Here is a 12,967-nt window from a genome sequence, read left to right as displayed (position 1 = left end):
CAAGTCCCTGCTTTCTGTTCTCTTGGGTGTATACACAGAAGTGGAATTGCTGGATCATCTTGGCAGACTTTTAAATGGGGAAGTGATACGATCTGATTTACATTTTTAAAAGTCACTCTGGATTTTGAAGAATGAATGTATTCCACAGAAATACCCAGACCTCTGCGTAAGCATGGTGTCTTGAACCCATATATTTATGTCTCCTTCTTCCAGAAGGTCGCTTATTAAAATGATAGCAAAAAAATTTAAAAAGACAAATCCACAAGGACATACTTGAGTCCACAGAAGAAACAAAGCCAAGAGATCAGCTGACAAAATTTTGGAAGCTGGAAATCAGATTGTTATTGATCTGAGGAGATGGAATATCTGTTGCCTGCACTGAGCGAAGCCAAGAAGCAAGTTCATCTATTCCGGTGAGTCTGGCAGAGCCTGGCCAGTTACAGTTACTAGCCCCACCTCTGAGCTCTGAGGACACAGCAGGACTGATTGAAAACCTGAGAGGTTGCACTCTTCATCCCCTCCATCACCAGTGTATTCAGGTGACTACCTCACCTCCAACATGGCAGAACACTAGAGAACTTTCATTACAGAAGTTCTGAACCAGAGGGCCTCTGGATTTGAGAACACCTGACAGCTGAGACTGGGCTGCAGTAATAAAGATGAAATTATATGAAGTTCACATACTAATAGTAGCACTCTATCCCCTTTTCTCCAGTTAGCCACAAGAATGTTGGCCACTGTGCTTATACCATGCTCCCCTACAGCCACCACTCTCCCTGCCCCACCCCCCAACCCTGGGCAAGAAATGAAAAGATTCCTCTCTGGGTAAACTGACCAGCCCAGGAGAAAATACCTCAGTTATTGAAAATGGGTGATCCCCAACAAAACTGGGTCCCGGGCTTCCCTGGTGGCGCAATGGTTAAGAATCCGCCTGCCAATGCAGGGGACACAGGTTCGAGCCCTGGTCCAGGAAGATCCCACATGCCGCGGAGCAACTAAGCCCATGCGCCACAACTACTGAGCCTGTGCTCTAGAGCCCACGAGCCACAACTACTGAAGCCCGCGCGCCTAGAGCCCATGCTCCGCAACAAGAGAAGCCACTGCAATGAGAAGCCCACACACCGCAACGAAGACGCAACGCAGCCATAAATAAATAAATAAATAAATTAATTAATTAAAAAAAAAAAAAAAAGATCAACATGGACTTCCCTGGCGGTCCAGCGGTTAAGACTTTGCCTTTCAGGGACTTCCCTGGTGGCATAGTGGTTAAGACTCCGCACTCCCAATGCAGGGGGCCCGGGTTTGACCCCTGGTCAGGGAACTAGATCCCCCATGTCGCAACTAAGGAGCCGGCGAGCTGCAACTAAGACCTGGCACAACAATGACAACAACAAAGAACTTCGTCTTCCAATGCAGGGGGTGTGGGTTTGATCCCTGGTCAGGGAGCTATGCCTCTCAGCCAAAAAACCAAAACATAAAACAGAAGCAATATTGTAACATATTCAATAAAGATTTTAAAAATGCTCCACTTCAAAAAAAAAATCTTAAAAAAAAAAAAGAGAAAGAAAAGGATCAATAAACATTTCAGGAAATCCTGATAGGGTAACAGAAAGATCAAACAGAAAAAAAAAAAAAAACCCTGAGAAAATAGAAACAGCACGCGAGACAGAAAAAAATTCAAAAAATATATAATTAAGATCCCAAGGGATATTGTATCCATGAAATAAGGATGGGAGACAATCAGGAAGGAATGTTTTAAGAATGAAAAAGCAGGGAGGGAGGGCTAATGTAAATGAACAACAGGAGAGCAGACCCAGCTGAAAGGGTGGCATACAGGGCCTCTCAGAAGGTCAGGGCAAGTCCTGGTCTAGAGGGGCCCTTGTCCTATGGGGCCAGGTAGCTAAGCAGTAGTATGGTGATATATTTTACCACAATTTTTTAAACATTTTAAAAAATCTGAGGGCAGCCCTCATCACCCATTTCTTTCAAAGCAACAGCAATTATTCTGAGAAATTAAAATCACCACTGAAAAAGCTACATTATAGTTTATTGTGATCCTAATTCAATCCAAGGTGAGAGGTGAAATCATCTCTACTGTATTTTACGTTTCTTAGGAGAGCACCACCTGAGGGCAGTGACTACCTTTTTAAAAACGGATTCTGACATTCAGAGATTTCTGTTTCTCCGTCCATCATTTTAGGGTCATCTCGAATCACATGATCTAGATGCAGGCTGGGTTGTCCCTGCTCTCTCACCCCGCACCCCCTCCCCCCTCCCCCACGTCGTCAGTGTATCTGAGGACCTCTCCCAGTCATCTTCACTCCCCCAGAGAGGCCAGGTAGGTGTACCAGAACAGAGCCGCCAAGTTGGCAAAGAGCACCCGGAACTGCCGGAGAGAACACAGGCCGCAGTAAGAGCAGGGCCTGGGCACACTTATCAGGCACCCACCCCCCAGGACAGAGCTCAGTCGCTGGTCAGTCCATGCACCCACTGCGGTATTTGCTGAGCCTTTACTGCGTACAAGGCACTGTGCTAGGGGCGCGGCAGAGAGGGGTGAGGAGGACAGTCCCCGCCTGATGATGTTTACGGGACAGCAGGGAAAATACTCCTTCACTGAGCACTTCAGCTGTGGCTCAGCCGCTCACCCCAGGACCAGTCAGCATGCAGGTGGCTTCCCCCAGCTCCTCCCTGACAACTCCACGACCTCCTCTTCACTCTAACCCATCCTATGCCATCACCCTGCTTCTATGATCTGACAGGCATACTCCCACCTGAAATCACCTTTAGTCAATTACTGGGTCTCCCGGGCACATAAGCTCCATGAAAGTAGCAGTCTGGTCTACCTCATTAATCACTGTAGCCCCAGAGTCTAGAGCAGCAGGGCATACAGCAGGTGCTCAATATGTATTTGTTGAATAAACTCCCTGCCCCTTAAGCACTCGCCTGCAACCACCTTTTAGGAAGGTCTCTGACCCCAAGCTTGCAGCCCTGTCCCTAAGCTAGTCAGAAGGATTCCATTTTCCAGCCTCTCTACTTTCCCTTCCATAGACCCCTCCACGTCCTCAGCCATTCTGTCTTCTCATGTCTTTATTTCATCTTCTATATGCCTTAGAACCCACAGTGCATAGCCCTGGTTTCCTTCCCTTCTGGTTCCTCAGTTGCACTCCCTGGAAAAACCTAGATCCTCCTGCCTTCTCACCTGCCTCAGGCCCCAGGCCCCTGCACATAAGAGTCTTCAGCCTCTCCTGGCTCCCCCGTCTCCAATCAGCTTCCTCTCCTATCCTCCGCAGCACCAAGGTGACCACTTCTTTACTCCCCTCAAAATACCCATCCCCCCAAGCCTGCCCCACCCCTCCCCTCCCAGAGGGAAGACAAGGTGTGGCCGGGGTCCCCAGTGAACAGTGGACCTCCTCTCTCTGCTGTGCTCACAGGGGAGGCGAGCCTTCCACCTGAAGTGCCTCTCTGCTTGCGCTGCAGTCCCACCCCCACCCCCGGCACTGGGGCAGCCCGGGAGGCCACCTGCATGCAGCGTGGCCACTCTTCTCCTAGCTGCAAAGCCTTCTCCTCCCCTGGCCCACTGCTAACTGCCGTTTTCCCCTCCGCTTCCCAAATGTCCGAGAGACTTTTTTAGACTTGTAGTTTATCTTCTACCTCCCCACCCACTCATCAGTTCTCAGCCATCCGGCTTCAGCCCCATCGAGACACTGAAGTTGCTCTTGGGAAGGCCATTTTTAAAGCCAATGGAAATGGACCAATTTTTATTTTGCTTTAACTTCCTGCAACATCAGCTATTGCTGTCCATCACTGCCTCTGGTTTTCTACTACCCCTTGGGTGGGTGTGTGTGTGTGTGTGTGTGTGTGTGTGTGTGTGATTACCAAGCCCGTCCCCTCCCTCTTCCCACCCTTGCAAGGTACCTCTTTCCCAAGGGGACTCTTGCCCCAGGTCTCTTTCTCTCCTCTCCCTAAAGCAGGATGGAAATCAGCCTGTATGAGCTAGTTTCAGGTAGGTTACTTAAATGGCGTGCAGAAAAGGGTTAACACAGCAGGCCTGAGGCCTGGGAATCCCTGGAAAGGCCTGTTTGAGAGGCTGGTGCTCGGCTGGTGTCTGGGAACTTGGCTCTCATGCGGGTTCCCGCCTTTCCTCCGGGGGCGGGGGCGTAGGGAACTCTGGTGCAGGGGGCGGTGCCCATGTGCCCAGCCCCCAGTAAAACCCTGGGCAGAAACACCTCCTGCCTGCATTTTGCGGGTGGGTGAGGGCTTGCTCTGTGTGGCCCTCAGGGGAGGGAGGGAGGGAGCACAGGGCGCCAGCAATGGATTCCCAGGATCCAGTTGTACATCCCGGCTGCGTGGCCCTCATAAACCTAGGCCGTGAGCCCGTCCACCCGGCAGTGGTCTTGGGACCTGGACACAGATGGGCTGTACTTGGTGTGGAGACAGTGGACCCTGGCGGGGCCTTCAGCAAACCGGAGGGCGGCCTCACCGCAGCCCGCCTGCGGCCCGCGGTCCCGCTCGCAGAGGTTCCCGCCCAGACGCTCCGATCCTCGGCTCAGAGCCCCCGGCCCCGCCCCGGTGTGGCCCTGACGTCCCCGCAGGTGAGGCTGCCCTCCCGCAGCTGGCGTGGGCGCGGGCTGCAATCCAGCCCTAGAAAGCCGAGCGCTGCCCAGGACGAAAGGGTGCAGCGTGGACCCCGCTTGGGAGGCCCCTCCTTCTATGTCGCTTTGCCTGCCAGAATCCAGAACGGTAACGATTCCGGGCGAAGAGGAAAGCCCCAGAAGGAATCCGGAACTTGGGGTGACCCCGAGGCTCGAGAAAAAGAAGGCTGGCGGGGTGGGCTTTGGGGGAGCTCGAAGCCCCTCTCCGGCCCCGCGGTGCCAGGCTGGCCTTACCTGCAAAGGGAGGTAGTTGACGTTAATAAACTGCACCGGAGTCCAGACTCGCCAGTTCATCTGCAGCGCCGGCCAGAATCCTCTCTTCATCTTGGCAGCGAAGGCGGCCGCGTCCTTCCCCTGGAGAGGGGGGAATGCAGGGGGGAACGCAGACCGTGAGCAGTGCCGGGGCCCCGAAGACTGACACCGTGATTTCTTTGAAACTGCAGTTTGTTCCGTTTATACGGACAAGCGGGGCAGCACGGAGCTGACAGTCCAGGAGGAAAATCCTCAGAGCAGCTCACTGTGCGTGACCTTTGCCCACGACCCCTGAGCGCTGAGCTGACGACGGTGGGATTCACGCTGCGGGTCTGGGCACCAGAACTGCTCTGCTGCTGGCTCAGCTGTCAGTGCTTTCCAAACTAATCTCCAAAGCTGATGCATTTCCAATCAAAAGTTGTCAGGAGCTTTTAAAAAACAGACCCCAATAAATTGATTCTAAATGTCGTCTGGAAGGATAAATGCATAAGAATAGCCATCTTGAAAAAGAATAAGAAAGGAAGGCTTACCTTACTAGAAATTTTTTAAAATGCTGTAAAATTATGGCAATTAAAAAGTCTAGTAGCAACAGCCAAAAACAAACCAAAACATGGAAATGTGGAAATGAATAGAATCCAGCAAAAGAACAAAGAGTCCAGATAATGGCCTGTACACATGGGAATTGGAATATGATAAAGTTAACATTTTACTATACTGGGGACTGTTCAATAAATGGTAATGAGACAGTTTGCTATCTAAGTGGAAAGACCTAAGACTGAAGTATATCTCCCACTATATTAAAAACAAACACATAATACTAGAGGAAAGTATAGGAGAATATTTCTATTATCTTTGGGCCTATCAAAATGTACAAAATAAAATCACAAGAGTAGAAGAAGAAAATATAGGAGAATATTTCCATTATCTTCCTTTAAGGAAGCCTACAAAGGAAAAGAATGACAGAATTGAATGCATGAATTTTTTAAACTCCTGTATGGAGAAAGACACCGTAACACCCTTTATTTATATAACTTATACAAACAATTTAACTTTATATGAAGTTAAAAGACAAACACCTGGGACTTCCCTGGTGGCGCAGCGGTTAAGAATCCACCTGCCAATGCAGGGGACACGGGTTCGAGCCGTGGTCCTGGAAGATCCCACATGCTGCGGAGCAACTAAGCCTGTGCGCCACAACTACTGAGCCTGCGCTCTAGAGCACGCGAGCCACAACTACTGAAGCCCGCGTGCCACAACTACTGAGCCCGCGTGCCTAGAGCCCGTGCTCCACAACAAGAGAAGCCACCACAATGAGAAGCCCGCGCACCGCAACGAAGAGTAGCCCCGCTCGCTGCAACTAGAGAAAGCCCACGCACAGCAACGAAGACCCAACACAGCCAAAAATAAATAAATTAATTAATTAATTAAAAAAAAAAAAAGTGTAGGGAAACAAACTTCACACAGAGGGAAAAGCCACAAGGGTTAGGGGCTCTCAAGAGTCACAAAACCTGTGTCTGAATCCTGACTCAGGGACTCGTTGCACGACCTCAGGCCAGTGTTTACCCTGCAAATAACTGAAGGCCTCAGCTTCCTCAGCTGTCAGGTGGGGTTGATGTGAGGCTCAAAGGCCTGAAGCACTGGATGCGGAGCTTGGAACCAGGCAAGTGCTCAGTGTCTGCTGATGCTATCATTCTGCACCACTGCAGGGAGGACAGAAAACGACAGCCTTGTTTGGACCACAATTCTAGGAATTAACCAAGCGGGAATCCTTACACAAAAGGCACAGGCATACGGCGGCTGGAACGGTCTGCAGTCTGTAACACGACGTGTGGATCACAGAATGCTGGATGCAGAAGCACCCGCAGTGTGTGTGCCGTATGGACAGTGTGGTCCCACATGTCTCATGATGTGGTGGGGACTTTATGCACTTCGGTAACATTTGCCATATACGTAGAGGCAAATGTGTTTGTTTTTTAATGTGTTTGTTTTTTAATGTTTTTTAATGTGTTTGTTTGTTCTTTCCTATTTGGAAGGAAAAAAAAGGGAGAAACTGCTGTGGTACCCTCACTCCTAATATGGGCACCCTCTACTTTCTCCTACCTCTGATTTCCTAAGTACTTCCCAAATATTTCTTTTTACTATCAGGGACTTATTAGCAATCACAGTGAAGTTGAAACATCTTTTCTACCGCCCACCAGGGTCACTTTAGACAGCATGGGTGTTCTCCTTACTAATAAGAACTTGACGTGAGGTTTCAAAATAAAACCCAAGTGAGAAGCGTTCACCTGCTGTGATTGGTTGAATGAATTACTTTCAGAGCAGAACATGACAGTCTCGGGCACGGAGGTGGAGAGGGGATGGTGAGGGAGCCAGTTAGTGGAGTGAGGTTGGGCAAACACACCTCCCAAGTCTTCCGTTGTGATGTTAAGTCTATGCTGGTAAGTTAGCCTCTTCAGAGCACTTGTGATGTCCAGACCCTGAGTGAGCACAGGCTTCTGCAAGGCCACTAGGGGGCTGGAACTTCTGTGCCATGGATCTCTCTGGCACTCTGGCGAAGCCCATGGACCCACTTCTCAGAATCATGTTTTGTAATGTATAAAATAAAATATGTGGGACTACAAAGAAACCAATTATACTGGTACAGCTATCAAAGTATTCAGAAAAAATTTTATGACAGACCAGTATATATGCTTCTTTACTAACACATTCAGTGCTGAGACTTGCCAGCAGGTATAAGGAGTGATAAGCATCACTGATACTCTGGGCTATAACTGTGACAATGGACGTGTGACAGCCCACTCTCTGGGACTGCCACTGCAGGCCAACAGGTGCTGCTAATACGACTGTGCTTTGCTTCTGATGTTCACAGAGAACAATGTGAAACTTCAGTTTGAGTGTAAAGTTCACAGACACTCTGAATTCCAACCACAGCATCCCTGTGCCAAAGAAGAGCTGGCCTGCATGAGTGCTATGGCAGAGACCAACCTCCAGGAAGTTCATGATGAGGAAGAACAATGACAGGAAGGCGGGTGCGAAGAGGAGGCGGTCCAGAAGGAGCCTCGTGACGCCTGCCAAGGGGGCCTCGGGAGGGATCCAGTGCTCCACGAAGAGGTAGAAGAAGTGACCCAGCGGCCCTGTGAAAAAGAACCTGAGGCCCGTGGTGGGGCTGAGCTGGACACGCCCATCTTGGGGCCAGCTTCACCCCCAAACCCCAGACCCTAAACCCTGAGTCCCTCAGCACTGACCACACAGGTCTGTGTGGCCCTTCTAGAAAATACACTTTCTATGAATCCTCTCCAAGCATTCTTTTTTGCCTCTGACAGACCAGGCTCGTTCCTGACCCCAGTTGTCACATGGCTGGCTCCTTCTCAACACGTTGGCTTGGAGAGTTCCTTCCGACTGTCCTGAATAATGAACCCAGCACCATCCCAGCCACTCTCTACTCCAGGCCCTGTTTCATTTTCTTCAGAGCACTGATCACTGACTGTCATGGTCTCATTTGCTTAGTTATATAGTGCCCTCTCTTCACTCCTAGAAGGTAAACGCCACAAGACAGGATCGTGTCTGTCTGTCCACTGCTATGTCTGCAGTGCCTAGAACAGGGCCTGGCTCAGAGAAGGTGCTCGGTAAATAATGGAAGAATCCCTGGTGTCAGAGCTTGTCATCAATCTCTCTTGGATCATTATCAGGGCTGAAACCTGGTGCTGTGCACTGGCTTGTCTGTATTAGGATTATTCATTGCAAAGAGCACAGAGTACTCAGGAGAGAACTGAACCCAGCCACCACGTCTACAGGGACAACAGACCTGAGGCTCCATAAAGTCCAGAATCAAAAGATGGGCAAGGGCCCAGGGGCCTTCCAGCTCGACAGTGAAAAGTCTTTAAACAAGCAGTTCTCCCCTGTCTTTCCCTACCCTTTCATAGAATGTTAAGTGGCCCAGGGCAGGGCTTCTCAGGAGGAAGAGAACGGAAGTCTTGAGGATGGAAAATTGTGATTGGATGACCTCCCAGGTGATTCTGATACACTCCCCCTCTCTGGGGGGATTTAGGACATTATGGAAAAAGCTGAGATAACTCAAGTTAGCATGCTTACAAATACAAAAATCTTATTTGTGAATTTTGAACTGAAAAAAATCACTCTTGCTGCAAAAGACTTCAAAATAATCCATCTATACAAACACTATTGTTGGCCAGAGAACTCAGGGTGGATTTAATAGGTAAAACTCCTGAATCTCTGTGCTTTTGCAATTCAAAAAGTGGTTCAGAAATGACAATTTTCAGGATACGTATTTCTTTTCTGGATGTTTATGCTATGAAAATAACAACAGAAACTAACTGGCCATATTTGAGTCTGTTTTCCTCTTTCAGGGTCTTTGGGTCTTGAAGTCTGATTTTAGGTTCAGGTGAGCTATCTGCCCTCAGGTTTCTCAACCCAATTACGATGGCCACCCTCACCCATGCAATTCAAAACAAAAAGCAAATGAAACTATAAAATAAGTGAAGCTAATGTTATCCACCATTCTGACTTTCTCCCATGATGATTTCAATGCTTTTTAAAAAATTGTTTTTCTGAGGTAGATAATTCCAGGTCTTGATATCCTAGCTTTGTCGCACTTAGCCTGCTACTGGGTAAACCAGCCCCTTTATGGAACTCACCCGTAAATGGCATATCTGAGAGGCCCTCTGACATCTAGCTTTTGAGAGCAGTTTTCTTTTTCCTGCTTCTTCTCAATCAACTGGGCCAGGAAGTTCCCAAGTGCTGACAAAACGCCACTGTGGACAGACAGGTATTCAGAAAACGTGCAGGAGGGCATCTGTTCTTGCACATAATTAGCATGGCGGTTCTAAGAACATGCTGGGGTTGGGTAGAGATGAACCCTTATCAGAGCAGCCGAAATGTGAGGTCCCTACATGAAAAGGTGGAGACGGCAGAATTTAATATACACACACAGGAGCACAGTAAGATTTCCAAGTGGTGGGTGGTATCAGTGTCATATCCTGATTGTGATATTATCCTATAATTTTGCAAAAGGTTACCATGTGTGGTTATAAAAGGGCAACAGGAGGGATCCTTATGATGAAACTTTTCTGTATTTTGACTATGGTGGTGGATACACAAACCTATACAAGTGATAAAACTGCATGGAATTAAACACACACTCACTCATGGACGAGTACAAGAAAAGCTGGGGGAATCTGAATATGACCTATGGGCTGTATCCGTGCCAGTGTCCTTGTTGTGATACTGTACTACAGTTTTACAGAATGTTGCCAATGAGGAAAACTGGGAAAAGTATACAAGGGATCTCCCTGTCTTATTTCTTACAACTGCATGTGAATCTACAATTATCACAATAAAATTTTCAAATAAAAAGGTGGAGACAGGCCCAGTTGCTCAAAGGCTTGGTCTATAGCTGCGTTCTGAGAAGCTCTCTAAGCTATAAAATCGAAAATTCTTAGACGGGACAATAAGGGGCCTCTTGATCTGATCCTTGGCTTCTTCTTCCTCATCCTCCCCCTTGCTCACTGTTCATGTTCTAAGGGACACAGACCCACCTTCCACTCCACCATTATTAGCTAGCTCCTCCCTCAAGACCTTTGCACCCGCCGTGCCCTCTGCCCTCTGCTTCCCTTTTTTGCTCCCTCCTTCCTCAGGCCTCCATTTAAATGTCACCTCCTCAGATAAAAACTGCCCTGACCACTTTATCTGTGTTATACATTTATCTGCTTTTTGTCTAGTTCTTTACTAGAATACAAGCTCCGTCAGGGTAGGAACTTACTTATCTTAATCACTGCTAATGCTCCCCACACAGGAAGCAGCTGTGCACATGTATGAAAGGCTAAATTAATAAAAGGGGACAAACTTATAAAGTCTATTAATTGAAAGTAGTGAAGGGGGGATGTCTCACAAAAAGCTCAGTACTCCAAATCAAAGGGCCGACCTAACCGGAGCACCGAGGGCGCCGTGTCAGCTTTCTCCCACATGCAAAGCTGCCAAAGAAAACAAGCCTTAACACCTCCCACCCCGTCCAGGCTTCCCGCGCACTTCCTAAAGGCGTTCACCTCAACCCATTCTAGTCCATTCTAGTCCTCAAAACAAGAGCAGGTACTAACAAGCCGGAAGGTAGCAGCGGACGCCGCGCACGCTGGCGGGTGACAGACTTCTCCCCGGGGCCCCATTCACCCCGGACGGCCGTCACCTCCGGGGCAGAGGGGCTGGAGGCCCCGAGGTCTGCAGGGTCCTTCGGCTCGTGCACTCCTTTAGTCTGGTCCCTGGGTCCACATTTTAGGGTGTCTAAGAGTTACGGTTCGGAACCGAATATACAGAACGGCACGTGCTGAGCTTTCTGGTTAATTTCAGGCCTCTGGAGGGTCATTTTGACGCACCGGGATTTTGCCTTTCACGCTCAAACCCCCACGTTGGATGCACCTATGGGGCTGGGTCACCGGGCCGTCCGAGCTCCGGGCCGCCCCCCCGCCCGGGCCCGTCCCCTCCGCCGCCGCTCCGCGCCGACCTGGTGGCCGCCTTGGTGAGCACCGGGTAGAGCCGCAGGAGGCGCAGGTACTGGGCGAGCGCCCGCCGCGGGAATGCCCCGAGGTCAGCCTCGGCCCTCAGCTACGACGCCGCCGGCGCCATCGCCTCCGCCGGCCGGGGACACCGACCCCGCTGGGCTCCGAGTGCGGCGCAAGGGGCAGGGACGGCCGGACATTTCCCGCCCCGCCGCGTTCCGCAGTGCCCCGCCGCGTTCCGCAGTGCCCCCCGGGACACACCCCTCGGTGCGCGGCGTGCGCCTCCGCTCACTTTTCCGGGAGTCCCTAACGGGCCACCTCCCCCTCGGGCGCCGGCGACGATTGGAGCTCGGCGCGGCGGGGCGCATCGAGCCTTCTGATTGGGCGGCGGGGAGTTTCCGGTCTCTCGCGAGAGTTGGTTGGAGCGCGCCAAATTTTTACAGGGAAGCTGGGGCGGCGGAGTTGGCGCCAGCACAGCGCTATGGTTCTGAGGAACAGCGGGCGGCGGCGCGCGGAGCCGGGCTCGGACGGCGACGCTAGCCGGTGAGGGGTGGCCCGGCCTCCCGGGCGGGGGGCGGGCGGCGCGGGAGCGCCCCCTTCTCAGCGCGCGGGGCTTCCGCGAGCAGCGGCGAGAGCGCCTGGGGCGCTCCCCACGGCCGCCCGACGTGGGCTCCCGGTTGAGAGTCGGGCGTCTTTCCGCCGCCGCCCCTCGTCCCGGTGGTGCCGCCTTGTCGGCGCCGTGTCCGGGCCCCTCGGCGAGCGGCCCGGCAGCGGCTCAGCGGGGACTGGGCGTCTCTGGGGCGGGGCCGTGGGGAGGGACGCGCCGGAGCGGGGCTCGTGCGGGGCTGCGCTGCGGGCGCGTTCTCCTCGGGGGAGAAGCCCCGGGCCACGCCAGGAGCGCGCCGAGGCGGTGTAGCCTAACCTCGGGTCGGCGCCCAAGCCCTGGGCGCGCGCTGCGGTCGGCGCGTTGTGTGCTCGAGTCGCGGCGGTGGAGGCGCGCAGCGTCGGCCTCCCGGTCCCGCCCGCTGCCTGGCGCGGGCCCGGCGGCCCGGAGCGCGGTGTGGCGCCGCTGCCGAGTAGGAAGAGCCGCTTTGGACTTTGGGCGCAGCGCTCGGACAGTGTCGGTCCTGTCGTAAGCGGTCAGTAACGGTGGTTGTCTTTGTTACGATTGCCTCCGTCGTTCGGGTTTTGTACTGTCACGGGGTAAAAAGTGAGTTACGCGGCTCCTGAGAAAAGTTTTGAGAGGCGGTATGGTCCAAGTGAGCCGTTTTCGAGTCCACTTAATCCAACTCGCTTGATGCCAATGTAGAACCCAGGGCATTTGGAGGAACGTATTACTAGTACAGAGCGCCGCACGCCCGGGAGCAATCCTCCGTAAGTAGCACTCCATTCAGTCTTGACTGGGTAGAGATCTGGGCCTCAGACTGAAGTTACCTGTGTTCTCTAGCAGGGCCTGGAATACAGTTTTTCTGCGGTTTTGATTGAAGGTGGATCCAGAGATTTTAATGCCATACCGTGTGGTGGTGTGTTGGTTTCCCACTGCTGCCGTAACAG

The 12,967-nt window shown here is 51.6% G+C and overlaps 2 protein-coding genes across 2 annotated transcripts in view; one reads left to right on the top strand and one right to left on the bottom strand.

Moving 5' to 3' along the window:
- Positions 1-2,317: 2,317 nt before the first annotated feature.
- Positions 2,318-11,389, bottom strand: PXMP2 (peroxisomal membrane protein 2). Its single transcript, XM_061169266.1, has 5 exons — positions 11,018-11,389; positions 9,560-9,810; positions 7,890-8,052; positions 4,887-5,006; positions 2,318-2,386 (listed from the first exon to the last, which is right to left on the bottom strand). The coding sequence occupies exons 2-5, from the start codon at positions 9,715-9,717 to the stop codon at positions 2,318-2,320; spliced, it is 510 nt and encodes a 169-aa protein (XP_061025249.1). The 5' UTR covers positions 9,718-9,810; positions 11,018-11,389.
- A 501-nt stretch (positions 11,390-11,890) lies between these two features.
- The window catches only part of POLE (DNA polymerase epsilon, catalytic subunit), a 54,428-nt gene continuing 53,351 nt past the window's right edge, over positions 11,891-12,967 (top strand). The window contains exon 1 of the mRNA XM_061170264.1: positions 11,891-11,956. Coding sequence (XP_061026247.1) covers positions 11,895-11,956 — 62 coding nt within the window. The 5' untranslated portion in view covers positions 11,891-11,894. The remainder of the gene's footprint in view (positions 11,957-12,967) is intronic.

The sequence above is a fragment of the Eubalaena glacialis genome, chromosome 15 (assembly GCF_028564815.1).
Source record: "Eubalaena glacialis isolate mEubGla1 chromosome 15, mEubGla1.1.hap2.+ XY, whole genome shotgun sequence".
Classification (NCBI taxonomy): Eukaryota; Metazoa; Chordata; class Mammalia; order Artiodactyla; family Balaenidae; genus Eubalaena; species Eubalaena glacialis.
The sequence above is the reverse complement of the archived record's forward strand: the minus strand, read 5'-3'. Positions and strand labels throughout refer to the sequence as shown.